The 16,052-nt window shown below is 54.8% G+C and overlaps 1 protein-coding gene across 1 annotated transcript; it reads left to right on the top strand.

Annotated features, from left to right (window-relative positions):
• The first annotated feature begins 84 nt into the window (after nucleotides 1-84).
• RNF115 (ring finger protein 115) lies at nucleotides 85-16,032 on the top strand. Its single transcript, XM_054806395.1, has 9 exons — nucleotides 85-223; nucleotides 8,086-8,144; nucleotides 9,178-9,229; nucleotides 11,292-11,503; nucleotides 12,041-12,112; nucleotides 12,269-12,341; nucleotides 13,848-13,941; nucleotides 14,394-14,509; nucleotides 14,590-16,032. The coding sequence occupies exons 1-9, from the start codon at nucleotides 131-133 to the stop codon at nucleotides 14,719-14,721; spliced, it is 903 nt and encodes a 300-aa protein (XP_054662370.1). The 5' UTR covers nucleotides 85-130; the 3' UTR covers nucleotides 14,722-16,032.
• The last annotated feature ends 20 nt before the right edge of the window (nucleotides 16,033-16,052 follow it).

Raw genomic sequence — 16,052 nt, 5'->3', positions numbered from 1 at the left:
CAGACGAGCTAAACCGGAAGCTTGAGGCTAGCGGGTCGTTCCGCTGACGCTCTACTCGGCTGACCGCGGTCTCTCTGTCTCGGCGGAGGACTGACGGCAGGGAGCCGGCGGAGGCGGGGGGAGAGAGAAGATGGCGGAGGCCTCGGCGGCGGCGGCGGCTGCCGTGTCCCAGCACCGCTTCTTCTGCCACAGCTGCAAGGGGGAGGTCAGCCCCAAGCTGCCGGTAAGCGCCGGGGGTTGGGGCTGTGGGGGGGTGGGGGGAGGCCGAGGCCTCTCGGCGGTGTTGTGTGCGGTGTGTTGGTTCCCCCCCCCACCCCCCCCGGCGGGGGCGGGCCGGGCTGGGCCGGCCCCGGGGCTGAGGGGCTTGTTCCTGTCCGTGTGCCCCCCCCAGATCTCCCCTTGTGTGTGTGTGGGGGGACCCTGCCCGGGATTCGGCCGGGGGGGGGGGGTTATCCCCTCCCTGACCCCTGTGGGGAAGGGCAGCCCCCCGCCTCAAGCCCTGCAGGGAGGGGTGACCCCCCCATCCCCTCCTTCTGCGGGAAGGGGTGTCCCCCTCCAACCCTACAGACAGGGGTGACACCCCCCCCCCCAAATCACCTTGTTGACCCCCGCAGGGAAGAGCTGCCCCCCCCTCCATTATCCTGGGGGGCTGCCCTGCAGAGCCTGGGAGGCTGAGGGGCACCCCCAGACTTCCCTGAACCCGCGGGGGAGGGGTGACCCCCAAAATCCCACGGGGGTCAGGGTGACCCCACACCCCCCCTCCCCCAGGCCCTGTAGAAAGGGATGAGCTCTCAAATCCTGAACCTTGGGGGGCAAGGTGCCCCCCCCAACCCTGCTGTTGGGGCACAGTGACACCCCCCACCCCCCAAAAACTGTGAGGACAAGTTGACCCACACCCCGAGATCCGTAGGGCTGTCGGCGAGGACGAGTCCTCTCACCCTTTTGGGAAGTGCCGACGGCCCTGCAGAACACTGCAGAGAGCAGCTGGGGGGGCTGCGTGCGGCCCCCTCCCAGGGGTGACCCCCCAACTCTCACCCCCTAACCGTGAGGGGGTTCTTCATCGCTGCCGTCCCCTCCGGGACAAATCTGGGGAGCCCAACCCCAAAGGGGTGAGCAGGGAGGTGAAGAAGCGGCTCCAAGTGAGTCTGGGCTGGTGTGACCCCAATATCCTCCCAGCCCTGGTTTTGGGGGTTTCGAGGATGGAAGGTTTGGCCCGTGATTGCTGAGGTTGGGGGAGAGGGGGCAGGGCTGGGGGGGTGCGGGCAGGGCTGGTGCGTGGGGCAGGAGGAGGAGGAGGAGGAGGTGAAACGAGCAGCCACCTTCATCCGGCTGCCTGCGTCCTTCCCTGGCTGAGCAGCGTGGGACGGAGGGGAGGCGTCGCGGCAGCCGTCATCCGCGGGCTGTATCTACGTCCGATTCACGAGCTGTCCTTGCTCTGCTGCAGGTCGGGGACCACGTCGCCTGTCGCTTGCAGGCACCCCGGGGTCTGCAGGCAGGGAGTTACCAGCTTCGTTAACCCAAAAAGTTCATTTCTGAGCCATGAGTTGGGGGGTTTTCTCTGCTCCTTTGCTGTCCAAGGGTTGGAGCCCTCCCTGTCCGTCTCTGTCGCCAAGGCAGGAGTGAGGCCACGCGCAGACCCCTCGGGCGCCGAGCCCCCTTCCCTGATTTCTGTAAAATCTGGGCAAACGGAGCGACATCGCCCCTCGGCAGCAAGAGGGGGGCACGCGGGCTCCGAAAGCGCTTGTACCCAGCCCCGGCACGGCCTCCAGCGCGGGCTTCTGCGGCCCCCCGAGGCTTATCCTCGTCTGATGGGATGGAAGTCAGATATCTGCATCCAAACCCATCCCAACTCCTCTTCTGTGGAGCTGGTAGCATCACTTTTGGGTGCTTCTCTTCCCTCCTGTCTCCCAAATTTTGCTCCGCTCTCTTTTTACACCGCTTCCACCTATTGCCGACTTCCGCACTTTACCCTCCCGTGTTTCAAAATCTCCTTTGTTAAAAGAAGTACTGCCCAAAACCTGCTCAAACCCTGTCCGTCCCCAAGACTCGAGCTTTCCTAGTGCCTCAGTAACCTTTCTTGCTCGATCTGGATGTAAAACTCCAGGCCTGCTCTGTGAAAACACCTTTACGTCAAACCTCCCCTGGTTTTAACTTTGCTCGGATCCAACTTGCTGCGAGCGGTTTCCTTCGCTTCTAAATCGGGAGCCCAGGCGGAGCGAAGTCCGTTCCGCTTTGCGTGGGCATTAAAGAGGTCGCCGCATCCTCTGCCTGGAGGATGGCTTGCCCAGCTCTCCCGGCGTGTCTTGCTCCAGTTTCTATTTCAAGAGCACCCAGAAACCCAGCTCGGGGTTGAGGCCTCGGTGGAGGTTGTTGTTTTGCCTCTCCTGCTGGGCTCCGCTCTCGTTTCCCTCCAGAAACGGCTGGATTTTGGTAGGGATGAGCGTCGTAGAGCTTTTGGTGGGTCTAGAATCGCAGGTTGTTACGGTCTGGGTATTAAAACATCTGTTTGGAGCTTGTGCCTGCCACAGGAATGAGTATTTTTTTTTTGCTCTTTTGAGATCTCTGGTTGTCTTCTGGCCTGGCCCTGGGGCGGGGATGGGGACAGACAGGTTTACTGGGACCTGCTGGGGACGCCGCTTGCCGTCTGTCGTCCCCAAACCTGTTCCTTCACATCATCCCTTTGAAGGAAAACGTTGCCAGGACTTCTTTACGCCCTTACTGCCAGTCGGCTTGAGGCTTTTGCAATCTTTACTCGGCGCTGAGACGTGCTTTGAGGAGCGTGGTCTGACCAGTCGCGTTGGGTTGGTGCTGTCCCCACGATTTGGGGACAGTTGGTGTAGGGGTGTCACCTGAACCTGCCCGGCTGTGGGGGGGATGTGGCCTCGGGGCTGCACTGACTTCTTTTGGGCCGGTAACGCTCTCTCCGTGCCTCAGTTTACCTCCAGCAGAGCCATTCCCATCACCATGGGGGAGGATCTGCAAAACTGAAAGCAACGTGTTGGGAGAAGCTGGACCCATTTGCTGGGACCGGGACACAGTCCCGCACCCCCAAACTCTTTTTCTCTCACCCCAGACAAGTAACTTCTCTCCCAGTCTTTGCAAAAACAAAACAAATGCTGAGCACGCTGTTTGGTTTTGTGCTTTTTTTTAAAAACTGCTCTCACCAGGATAATGGCAACCTAAACTAAAACCCTGGCTGCAGATCGTTTGTCTGTCCGGGATGTTGTTCTTCCTCCCGACCCCCTCTGAGCAAGACGATCTGCTACTCATCGGGCAAGATTTAGAGGCGTGGGGCCGCTGCCTCCTTCCAAAACGAGCACACAACCGCCGTGGCATTCGTTGCCGGCGCCGGGATCCGGCGAGGGCTCCCAGCAGATCGGTTTTTTAGCTGCGGCAGTCGTCTTCGGTGGAGCTGCGGCGTCTTCTCTCTTCAGCAGTAAGCTCGTGCCTCCCCGAGAGCGGGCAGAGGTGGTGCAGGCTTCGCTCCCTGCCCGCACACGCCAATGCGTGGGTGCCCCGAGCAGGGGCAGCACCCCAACAGGTCACCTCTGGCAATTTTGGGGCTGCGGGGGGCTTGCCTCCGTGTCGGCAGGAGCCCGTAGCGTTCCTGAGAGGTCAGGTCTTGGCTTTGGGCTCGCGTTGGGTTGATCGCTGCCCAGGCAGCCGGATTGCAGCGCTGGTTTGGTACTGAGAAACCGGCTGACGTTTAACGATATCCCCCATCGGGTATTTCAATTTTCCATATGTGGCGGGCGATTGTCCTGTCCGCAGGAGGGAAAACCCGAGAGAGAGAACGCGTGGCCAGGGGGGGAGGCAAAGCTGAGCGGGGATTTCGGCTCTTGCGGCGACACGGTTCCTGCAGTGCTGTCTGCGATGCTGAAACGGAGTCAAGGTTAGGATACGATAGTGCCCGTCTGTGACGCCGGTGACAACGCGATTGGTATTTGTAGCGAAGGGTGCGTCTGCGTCTCGCCGAGGGCCCTGTCCTTGCTCGGGGGGAGGAAGAAGCAGCAGCAAGTTCTGAGGTCCGGTCCTGGGGCAGAGGAGACGACGCGTGGCTTTGTACGGGAGCGAGCAGGTACGGGGGGTGTTGGCCCAGAGCGTTGGATGTCACCTGCTGTCTGCGTGACAACTGCTTCGTCTTCTCTTGGCAAAATGGTTTTAAGGAGCCATAAAATTAGCATAAAATTAGCTCTCTTGTGTCATTTGAGCCCTGGATCTTCTTTCTGAGAGGGACTAGGGACAAGGTGGTGGAAAACGATGGGTCACCGAGCAGACTTTCTTCTAGACCTCCCCATGCTGCAGCGTCTCCTCAGCTGGAGACCGTACCTGGGTTTAGGAATCCCAGGAAGGTTTAAGAATCGACAACACGTGTCGAGGTGAGAAGCTGCCTCGAGGAGCCGAGACCCGGGGAGACGCTGTTGAGCTCCGAGTGCCAGCACAACGGGAGAGGTCAGGATCAGCGAGTGCTCCAGCATCCCGTCGGGGGAAGACATGCCATGGAAGGTTTTTTGTGTGCTGCTTGTTCACACGAGAATGCAAGAGCCGACTTTTCCTACCTGAGGGTTAAGGCTCAGCTTTTCTGTGAGCTGCAGCTTGATCCTGTGGCTCTGAAGTGTTGATTTAGGGTCTCTTTACCCATTTATATCTTTACAGTTATAAACCATATAGTTTATTTAACGCAAGGAGCAGCTGACATTGGGTGAAGCCACTTTGGACGGTGCAGAGTGACGTTGCGCAGTACTTAAAGAGGAGGAGTAAATATCGTTTGCAGCTGTGGAGGGATATTTAATGAGTCAACCCAAGCCCGGGGTGGTGGAGCTGAGTTATCCTGCCCGTAGCTGCCTGGGGAAGGTGGTTAAGTTACAGCAGGGGTTAGAGCTGTGGGATGAGCTCGTGGCCGTCGAGAGGAGGACAAGCAACCCGAGTGGAAGTGTGCACAACTGCTGGATGGAGCAAGAGTCGGGACACGCAACCCAGAGGCTGAAAAAAACCTTCTAGTCCAGCCTTTCTGCCCCGATGTAGGATCAAACCTAGCGACCTCACTCCTGACAGACACGCTTAGGCTGGACGTGTATGTGCCACCCGGTTCCGGCTGCTTAGGAAATGATCTGGCTGCTTTCCTCTGGCTAACGAGCGCGCGTCTCTTGTGAGCAGGGCACGCTGGGCACCCGTCTGGCAGAGCCGCGGGCAGCGAGGGCTCCTGTGCCTGGATCCTGCCTGGGGACCGAGGTCCCTGCGCTCTCCGAAATGGTCACAGTGGCGGTTCTGGGGACGTGGGGCACCCAACAAATTCCCTCTGTGCAGGCAGGAGACTCCGGCAGAGAACCGGGGCTGTCCGATACATCCCTAAACCTCTGGCAGAAAGCGGGGAGGTAAGACGAAGGGCTCGTGCCGCTCTGTGCGTGCCGTGGCTCTGCAGTATCCCACCCACCTCCTGTCGTCTGTTCTGGTTTCCCTTCTCTCTCTCTCTCCCCTCCCTCCCTGTTGCTATTTATCCCAAATGCCATTTTTATCTCTTTTTCATGCTCTGACTATACATTCGAGCTTCTGGGCAAGATGCTGGTAATTTCCATACAGATTATAACATAAAAAGAAACATTCCAAAGCTTCCAGAAACGCATCGGACCTGCAGCGTCCCCCATGGCATGGCCTGCTGCTAAGTTTAGGAGGGGGGAAAAAAAAAAGAAAATCTTTCTAATGTGATCATTTTGATGGGGAAAATGCTGGAAATGAATTAAGTGAAGGATTTTTAGGCAGTGCAGAACGTCCTCCTGGTTCAGTATCGCTCTGAAGCCTGGTGGTATAGTATGAAATGAGATGGTGTGGTATGAAATGAGCTTTTTGACCCCGGTATTTTAGTGCCTAGCTTTAGATTCGATACGTATTCATTGCTTTTAAGAAATGCCAGGCATTCATTGCTCCTCGCTTCTAGTTTGCGGCTCAGACCCAATGTCTCTGAGGAGGGACACCTCACAGTACTCTGTGTTTTGCAGAGCCTTTCTCCCCCAAAAACGAGCCCCTTTTTTTCCCCTATATTATAATTTCAGTTCAGAGGGGGGTCCGTGTGGTCCCCCCCCACCTTCCTGGCCGGACTTGCTCTCCGCGGCGGCATTCAGCCCCGCAATTTGTTCCTACGCAGAACCGAGCAACGCACGTTCCTCTTTCAAACGCACGCGTCTATTCTCGTTAGCCTTGCAATTCACGGAAGCAAAGCCGAAAGCCCCAGACAGATTCTTTTTTTGGGGGCTTTTTTTTCTTTTTTTTTTCCCCCTTTTCTAAGAGCTCATCACCCATCAGTTCCCATTATACTCAAGACTGGAGCTCTTTTGAAAATATACCACATGTTCAGCTGCCTAAATGGCCTTTTGAAAACCTGTGCTGGGGTGTCACGAACGTTTTTGGGAGCGATGGTGCCGTGGGCAGCCCCCCGCTGCACTCTTCTCCGTCTCCAGCTGTAAGCACAGCACCTGGTAAATGTTGGCAGCTAATGCTTTGCTTCAAAAGGAGGGGAAAAAAAGGCAAAATTAGATTAATTGAAGTGTCTAGAGGGCTTACGTGCTATTGGCAGGGAAATACAGATTCGGGGGGAAATGATGTGGAGCGGTGAGAGGGGACGGGAAACCGAAGCGTGTTTGATGAAAGCAAAAAGACGCGGGTGAATTTGGAGCTGCCTCCTCAAAGGCTTTGTGTTACAGGGCTGGGGGACGTCTCGCCTGCGCCCCAGCTTTGGTAACGCTGCTCCAGGAATTCGATCGGTCCTCGAGCTCGGCTGGGCCGTATGGAGCAAACCGGTGTGGGTGTCTTGTCATTTCTTTCCTCTTCCTTGTCACGCTCCAGGTCTAGGTAGCAGGATTTGATACCGAGGGCTCGAGGCTGTGGCTCACGGGGCGCTGGCAGGGTTTTTATCTGCGGTCTGGGAGGCGTGAGTAAAGAAAGGAAGACTCTTATCAGGAGGCTTTATTTTTGGATAGAGACCTCACAAATTACGGGTTGGAAAATCGCTGCCTGGAACGTGGGGTTTGAGAGCGCCCTGTCTCCTGCTGCAGGACGGGCTGGGGAGGAGGGAGGATCTGGGGGTGCTTTTTGGGTTTGGCAATGTTTTGCCCTAAATTGAAGCCGATGCACAGCTCTGGGACAAAACGAGGACTCTCACAATGAGAAGAGAGAAACTTTTCTCTAAAGAAATCTTCCCCACCGCTCCTACAAGCTCCAGCTGCCTCCACTTTGATGGCCCTAGCAGCATATTCCAGAGCAGGGAAGCCTCTGAATTCCCCAATTCCCTCTCTCCCATGCTTAAAATCTTTGCAGCCACGGAGTAAATCCATCCTGCTCCACCTCGGCTGGCGGGGCAGGCTTGGAGGGAGCCAGCGGTGGGAAAGGTTCGTGTTTGAGCCTTTCGGATTGGGATTTTCTGGTATCGGTGATCAATAGCCGGCGAGCCTGGCTTTGCTTACGGAGTCCCTGTTGATGAAAATGGCTCAGGGAAAAAAAAAAAAGTAAAAAAATATTTATGCTCTAACTCTGATAATTGCAGAGCGTCTCTGTAAGTTCCCTGCGAGAGCCGTCTTCCCTGCGGTGCGAGCAGCAGGAAATCCAGCCCCGTGTCGAAGCTGCGTTACCAGCAGCTCGTCAGCTTTCCGACACCGGTTTAATTGCAGTGACTTATCTTCCGTCACCAGGGCCGGGAGCCGGCTTTGTCCGAGGCTGGTCAGCAGAGCTCCTGGTGCTTTGTGTCAGGCTTGTAAATGGCTTTTTTCCTAAATGTCATGATCTGGACAGGCTTGAGGCTGTACGCGTGTTGTTTTTTTAATTTATTTTTCTTCGGACCACCACTGACCTTGTGTGATCTTGATAAGAGCATTTTTCTGTTCCGCAATGGTCACTTGAGGTTAATAAAATCCGAAATTTGAAATGCTTCTCACGAAACTGAAACTCTGGTCTGCCAGAGTGCCTTTACAGGGAAGTGGAGCTCGGGAATCCACGTTAGGCTCCTGGCGTGTTAATTTTTTGAGCTATGTCTTTTTCCTGAAATGGCAAGCGAAGCGCTTGGTGGCTAAAACCACTTTTCTCTGTCTTTCACAGGAGTACACTTGCCCGAGATGCGAATCTGGCTTTATCGAAGAAGTCACAGATGATTCCAGGTAACGTACGCATCGATGCACCGCTTGTTTATAAGATACCTGGCGTAAAGCCTCTGGACAACAAGGATAGAATGAGGAATGCAAAGAAAAAGCTTAGATATTGGTGTGAATTCGGCCTTAATACTGGATGAGACTGAAAATACAAGCGGCCGTCAGTCTCAGGAGGGGTTTGGGGAAGACTTCCAAGAAGCTGGGAGTTTTGAATTCAAACTGTACAAGGTCCCGTGGACAAAAGCACTTACAGGTTTTTGACGCCTGTTTCTTTGGTCTATTAGAGCGAAAAGCATATTTATTTATTTATTTTTTTAGGAATCAAGCTTGAATCTCAGTGACTCTCAGTACCTTTCTTTTTCCCTCTGTCGGCCCCAGCTCAGTCTCCTGATCGCCTCTCCAATCTCACAGCTCAGGCCAAGAGAGAAAGAAATACCTTTTCTCTCTAGGAGCACTGATTTGGTCGTGGGTCACCCAGCAGAACACGCCGCCAGCAAATTTGGGATCCCAAATGAAGCCTGTTCAGCACTTAGTATATTCGGTCTTGATTAATCGCTGAGCAAACTGCTTTATTTGGGTTGGGGGTAGGCAAGACGAAAGGGCGGCAGTGATTACGTGAACCTTTGCTATCTGAGACAGGAACTGGGGGCCGGGTTTTGCCGGGAAGAGGCGACACTACGTCCTCTTCTTAAATATAAGCGTATAGCCGTCACTTAAAGCAAGGCTGGAGCACTTGGGGCACGTAGCCCACGATCCCGGTCGCAGAACGACGATGCTCCGTCTCAAACGCCTCCTCTTGGGAGGCTCTTCCGGAGTCCAGGTAATTAGCAAGCAGGTTTCCTCCCCGATCAGGTCGCGCGCGGTACGCTGGCACATCACCTGGCCTTTTTGCTTTAATAATCCTTTTCCATCCCTAGGAATTATTCCGCTGTGCTCACGCAGGCAGGCTGTGTTTGCTCGTCCCGTTCTCAGACCGCACGGGGCCTGTCTTGCTCTGATTTCTGCAAGGGTGACCTGCTCTCACTCAACTGTTTCTCTCCAGTTTTCTAGATGGCAGCGGCATAGACGACAGCCCATCCACACAGTTTGCAGAGGTGAGTTTTACTCTATTATTTTGGGTTTTATTTCTTTAAAACCGTAGCCGTGAAGAGGTTTTCAGTCTCGTCTCCGGCTGCAGTATGTCGAGGTATCTTCACTTGCCGCCTCGTAAAAAGGACAGCTGATCTTCCAAAGAGTTTTCAGGAACTTGGCAAATTTTAAGGAGACTGTTGACATTGCTGGGGTTGAGACCTGCCAGAGATTTGCTCACTGGGCAGGGCAGGAAAAGACAGGAGCTGGAATGACACCCTGCCCCTTGGTGCTGGGATGTGTGTCGGTGATGCTCAGCCAGCCGGGGAGGGTGTTGCCTGACTGCCTTTTCCTCCCCGCTCATTTCTGCTCCCGGTTTTACCAAAACTGCGACTGTCTAAAAATCCAAACTTGTAATAAAGTCCCCGTCTTGTAATCCAGTCGCGTGGAGCTCGGAGCAGGGGCTGGAGTCGCCCTGGGCTGGTGGCTGCGGCGGCAGCTCCTCTGCCAGGCCCCGAGGAAGGCAGGGCGGCTTTAGACTCGGATGGCAGGCTCTGTTTCCTTTCAGGACTTCGCTTGAGCTGCGTAAAACAGATGGGAATAAAATTTCTATGCGTCTCCTCTGCCAGCAGGCCTTGCTCGGCAGTCGGGTTATTCATTTGCTCGGTTATTGAGGAGTTTGAAGTGTTTCTCGGTCCTGCCAGGAGAACTCCCGCATGTCCTGAGTCGCAGCTCCTCGGCCAGGGTCACCCCTGGGTAGATTCGGGGGGTCCGTGTTGTCGCTGAGCCCTCCTTTGCCTGCCGCAGCAAAGCAAAACAGGGTCACCAAATAACTGAAATTCCTCTGCGGCTTTGCCTTTTGAATCTGGATCCCTCCTGTTTGCTTCCACGTTCCCCGCGCAGGGCTGGTTTGCCTCTCCTGCCCTCCTCTTCAGCCGGATCCATTTGTCTCCTGAACAAAACTGTTGCCTTTATATCGCTCCTCCTCGGCTCCCGTATCCCAGAAACGCCCATGTTTGAGCGAGATAAAGCGATCTCGTCGTATAGCCCGCGTGTCGGTTTACAAAGACCTTTGGGATGCCTCCGCATGAAAGGCGCTATGTAAATTTAAATGGCTTTTAGGATTAATAATAAATGAAAGTCTTCTCCCGGCAGCGTGGCTGCAGGCAGGCAGAGCTCTATCTTGATCGTAACCAGCAGGAGAACAAGCAAAGCTCTCGTCTGCGGGGTGTTAATTCAGAGAACAGGTCATAAACTTTACTTCTCCCTTTCCTCCAATACCGGATTGAACCGGGCAACGTCAGAGACTTGTAAAGCGAGCTAATTTGGTGTGAAATGGAAATTAAGCCGCTCTGATCGTGTCATAACGCGTGATGAGGGTCTAGTACAAATGAGCAAAGAACAGCCCTCGTGTTACGCTCTGTAGCATTTAATTCCCGCAGTAAATCCGAGGGCACTGCTCCTTCCAATATCCCTTTTCCAGTGCGGAGCCTGGCCCGGGCGTATCGAGCGGGAGCAGCAGTTTGCTCCCCCCGGCACGTGGAGGGCTTTTTTTGTCTGACGCTCCTCGTTTCGTTGTCCTCTCTGAATTATTTTTTCCGTAAATCTTCGGTGGCCTCTTCAGCTGTTACTTTAATCCGTGGGCGATCTGAATCGCAGAAGGAATAAAACCAACTGGGTTTTGCAGGTGAGGGTGGCCGAGGCGGCTCTCAGCTCCAAGCTGTGGCTCGGGATGGGGGATGCCTTGCTCCGGGTTCCCGGCTGTTTTTCGTGCATCCCCCCCAGTTTCTTCAACCCTCGCAGTGCCCCGGGGTGGCTTAACAAAATATATGTTGGGATCTGTACGTCGCAGGAAAGAGCCGATGTGTTGGTCTTGCCGGGGGTGGTACATCTGATTAGTTTGGGCTATAATTAAGCGTGTTTGCCAGACTTTTTTTTTCTTTTTCTGGGAGCCATGGTAACCATATGAATTTGCTCAATTGCTTCTGTCAAGGTGGACTTCCCTGCCTCCGCCTTGGCAGCAGAGTCGCCGGGATTAGTGATGGAGCCACGTGTGGTTTGTGTCTCCCCTTTTTTTTTCCCCGCCAGCTTTGGGACCATTTGGACCACACAATGTTCTTTCCTGACTTCAGACCCTTTCTGAGTAGCAGCTCACTGGATCAAGACAGCAGGGACAACGAGAGGGGCCACCAAGCCCACGCCGACCTCTGGGGACCAAGCCGACCCCCCCGATTGCCCATGACGCGGAGGTACAGATCCCGGGGCAGCTCCCGCCCCGACAGGTCTCCTGCTATCGAAGGGTAAGCGCCTAAATTACCCCCTGGAAGCGTCTCCCTCTACCTCAGTGGGTAAAATGTGGGATCTTGGGGAGAAACCTGACGAAATGGGGTCCGGGCACTCACGGTAGGTGACCCTCGCACCCAGAAAACGCCGGTTTTCACATCAGATGCTGTACCCTTTGTCCCCCTCGGCACGAATCGAAGCTGCGCGGTGGGAAAGGTGGGTTTTGCCTGTAACGGTGCCAAACCCTCAGCACAGGGAAACGAGTCAGCGCTTGGGAAACTCAGTCGCTTCCTCTCCCAGCCCTCCCACACTCCGATGAGTTAGCATCCCTTGTTCCTTCGTGCTTGCGCCTCTTGTCTCGGGGCTCGCCCTTCTGCAGAGGGATTTACCTAGGCGTGAGTCTTGCAACGACATGGCTACGATCGATCGGAGCAGTATTTCGTGTTTCGCTGCCCATTCTTGCTAAACCGTTGCTGCTGCCATTTATTTGTTTGCTCAACTTGTTCTTTTTTTTTTTTTTTTTTCTTCCCCTCTTTTGATTCCTCCCTCTTTAGAATAATACAGCAGATCTTTGCGGGGTTTTTTGCAAACTCAGCGGTTCCTGGCTCACAACACCCTTTTTCCTGGTGAGTAGCAAGTGTGGCTTTGATCACGGCTGTCCAACACTGGTAAACAGCCGCGGTTTGGTGCAGCTCCGTCTCCCCGGTATTGATCGTGCAAACCTCGGGGGCTGGTTCAGGGTGAGTGAAATGGTTTCCTTGACTCTCCGCTCCCGTCCGCAGGAGTGGGATGCTGCACTCGAATCCTGGGGACTATGCCTGGGGACAGAGCGGCCTTGATGCTATTGTCACCCAGGTAAGACCCTTGTAATGTGCCTGGCTGGAGAAAGGCCCAAGCTGGGCTTTGATCTGTGCCTGTAAATTTTTGTGCCTGTAAATTTTTGTGCTGCTCTCTGGCCGGAGACGAGCCCTGGGTTCGGGATGAGGACTGGGAAGAGACCGTCGGTGTCTGGCTCGGCGGCTGCTTGTGCCCTAGGAGCTCCTGGGGCCTAGGAGCAGCGGCTCAGACCTTATTCCTGTGGCAATACCGTATCTTAGTTCGCCTCTTTATCAACGCACATGCGGGGTACGAGGCCGCAGGCTCCTTGCAACCGGCTCAGCAGAGGCCAAAGATTCAAATCTCTCACCAAATTCAGCGATTTTCAGCCCTCAGCCATTTCCCCTGTGGTTTGCGGAGGGATGAGCCGAGTCCTCTCCCGTTCCTGGAAGCGTTGTCTGGCTCCTTTGAGGATCGGGGGCGTCCAGCCTCCATCCAGAGTCTCTTCCAGGGTGTTGGCATCACTGGGGTGGGAAAGAGCAGACAAATTCTTTACCAAGAGCTAATTTGGCTGCTGTTGTCGTGCTGACGCCTCCCGAAAGCGCCTGGCGAAGCCATCTGCTGCCATTCATAAGTAGCCCCCGGCTTCCCGGGCTGCGATCACACGCCCGTCTCACCCGCCTTACTCACCGCTTCCTAAAATGAGTCTGCAGCCCACGCGGCCGCTCGCAGACGGCACCTTCCTCCTCCCGCCCCGCGCCCGGCAGAGCAGAACGAGCCCCGGCAAAGCGCGGTGCGGCGGGGTTGGTGTCGCAGTTCGGATTCGGGCTGGGTACGCGGCTCCGCTCGGCTCTTCGGCAGCGGCCCTGCCCATCCCGGGGTTTCCCGTCATCCCGGGCATCTCGCTGTGGCCTCCAGAGTTAAATGAGGCTCCTGCAGACGCTTCCTGACCGTTCTTGAACCCGTCCGTGCTGATTGTCGGGTGAATCTGGGTCTGAACAGTATAAAATTCCTATGAGTCATGAAACTGTAACGCCAGGAAAGAAGGGCTGTCGGCACCATCGCTGCGGCTCGAGCTCGGCCTGTGTTAAACGTCAGAGACCCCGCGCAGGAGACGCGGACCCGGGGGAGCGCGGGCTTTGGTTCGGTGGCGGCACTCGACTAAAGCGGCTTCTCTGTCGCCCCGGGAGGTCGCCTCTTTCCTCCCAACACCCTGGGAGAGGCAGAAGGTGCCCCATCTCCCTTGTTTCCGCGGTACGAGGTCCTTCCCCGTCTCAAAACCTCTCTGCCGACGCTCTTTCGGTTCAAAATCCTCCAGGAGTAGCTTAGCACCCCTTCCCGCGTCGGTGGCGACGTCTCCCGTCCCACCCGGACCCTTTGGTCCCCGACTGTCGATGGAAAAAGAAAATATCCAGAGGGCGATGATGTTAGAAGCGAGATTGGAGGCGTGAAAGTAAGGTTTGAACGCGTAGCGCTCTCCGTATTTGTGCGACGATGCTCTGCCGCGTCCCCGCTCCTGAACGCAGCGTGTTTTCTTCTCCACAGCTCTTGGGACAGCTGGAAAACACGGGACCACCTCCGGCCGACAAAGAGAAGATCTCCTCTCTCCCGACAGTGACAGTAACTCAGGAACAAGTCGGTAGGTGACATCGATCGCCGGTGTCCGATGTCATTTGTCTCTTCCCTTTCAAATTGGCTCAGGGCAGGGCCGGTAGACGAGGCTCTGGCCGTATTCCTGCTGGGAACGTCACGTAAAACTCGCGGGTTCTCGCCGGCAGCACGGGCCTCTGGGTTTCTCATAACGTTTACGGTTTTGCAATTAGCTCATCCCGGGGATTTTTCTCCCCGTGTTTGCCGAAGGCAGCTCAGAGGATCTCGTTCCCTCCGAGCTGCTCTATTACTGGAAACTAAAAATGCTCCATTAAGACCAACTGTTTGATTAGAAAAGCCGTTTCCACGACAGATATTTTTGTCCGCTGCTTTTTATATACCCACGTCTTGTCTGGGAAGGCGAGAAGCGTCTGAATTTCCATGTTGTAATGCTCGGTCTCGCCTCTTTTTGGATTGACGGAGCTCGCGCCTCTCTTCCAGATACGGGTTTGGAGTGTCCTGTCTGCAAAGAGGACTACACAGTAGCGGAGCAAGTCCGGCAGTTACCGTGCAATCACTTCTTCCACAGCAACTGCATCGTGCCGTGGTTAGAGCTGGTAAGAGCCTGCAACCGTGGCTCTGGGGGAGATGCCGCGGCTCCGAGCCGAGCCCTGAAACCTCCGCGTTTCTCTTGCAGCACGACACGTGTCCGGTTTGCAGGAAGAGCTTAAAAGGGGAAGATTCGACCCGGCAAACGCAAAATCCCGAGGCCTCAGCGAGTAACAGCTTTAGCAGTGAAAGCCAACTACACGACCGATGGACTTTCTGACGCTCGAGGGCTTGCTCGGGGGCTCTGGCCGGCGTGTCGTTACTACAGATGTACATTGTATTATAATTCAAACAACAACAAGAAAAAAGAAAGTAGCAGGAAATATAGGGGAGGGAACCCACCCTGTGGTATCACTGCACCGAGTGCTGTCTTTTTCCTGAAACTTTAAACTAGCATCTCCGAGCGAATCGCGTCTCCATCGGAATCGCCTCTTTAGTCCTAAATTCAGAGTCTTTTGAGTGATTTGACTTGATTTTATACTTGTGAAACCTTTACTTCAAACGTGGCCCCTTTGAAAGGGGGGGTGGGGGGGGTGTGGGATGAGCCGGCGCGGGGAGGTTTGGGCAGCCCCCTCTGCCTCGTGTTTCCCCCCTGGCAAAGAGGTGGCCAAGGTGGGGAAGGCGTCCCCGTTGCCGTGCTCCTCGTAAAGGAGAAGATTTTTGACTTCTCTCTGACCCCCTTCCCCTCGAACCGGGTGGGTGGAAATCAAATCCAGGAGGGGTTTTTGTGGGGTTGGTTGGTTGTTTTTCTTTTTTCCACCCCTCCTTCTTGAATTCGAGTGACGGTGTCTATAAAATAGTGACGTAGGTTTTCTCGAGGGCGAGGCAGAGGTGAAGATGGAGGCGTTGAAGCCTTCCCGAGACGTGCCGGCGGAGAGAAGCGTGGTCGGAGCCCCCCTGGTTCCGGGAACAGGAATGCACCAAGCAGGATTTTCTGTCTTGTGGACTTTTTTTTTTTTTTTTTTTTTTTAATTTGGGGTTTTTCTTCTGGCCCTCTTCCACGTGCCTGTGTCCCCAGGTCTGTCCCATCCTGTCCCCCACCCACAGTGAGTCGTTTAGGATCCTTAGCTGGCTTGTATCATATGGACCACATTAAAGGCATCCTTTAGAAAACAGACCTAACTGTGCGTAGCCATTTTAACGGCCGATTCCCCCATGTTTAACACACAATCTTAATTCTCCCTTAGTCCGATAACTTTAAGAGAATCTCTTTATTTTTGCGGATTTTTTTTTTTTTTCTTTGTTTTATCCCCCTCCTCCCCTCCACTTCTGTAACATTTCATCCATATTTGACTTCTTGGGGGTTTTTTTTTATCGTCCGAATAACCTCTGTGCTTACGGCACCCACTAAACCACCACGTGGCAATGTTAAACCCCCGGCCGGGCCTAACGGCAGGCGGGAGGGAGAGGTAGGTCGCGTCTAAACGTGTTGCCGCTTCATCGCTGTAAACAGTGTACTACGTACACTCGATTTAAACCAGTGTTTTGTTTGCTATTAAGTCAAATAAAGGCCTTTATAAAGAAGATCGGATGTGGAGAAGGATAATTTGG

This window comes from Grus americana, chromosome 29, assembly GCF_028858705.1.
Source record: "Grus americana isolate bGruAme1 chromosome 29, bGruAme1.mat, whole genome shotgun sequence".
NCBI lineage: Eukaryota > Metazoa > Chordata > Aves > Gruiformes > Gruidae > Grus > Grus americana.
The sequence above is the reverse complement of the archived record's forward strand: the minus strand, read 5'-3'. Positions and strand labels throughout refer to the sequence as shown.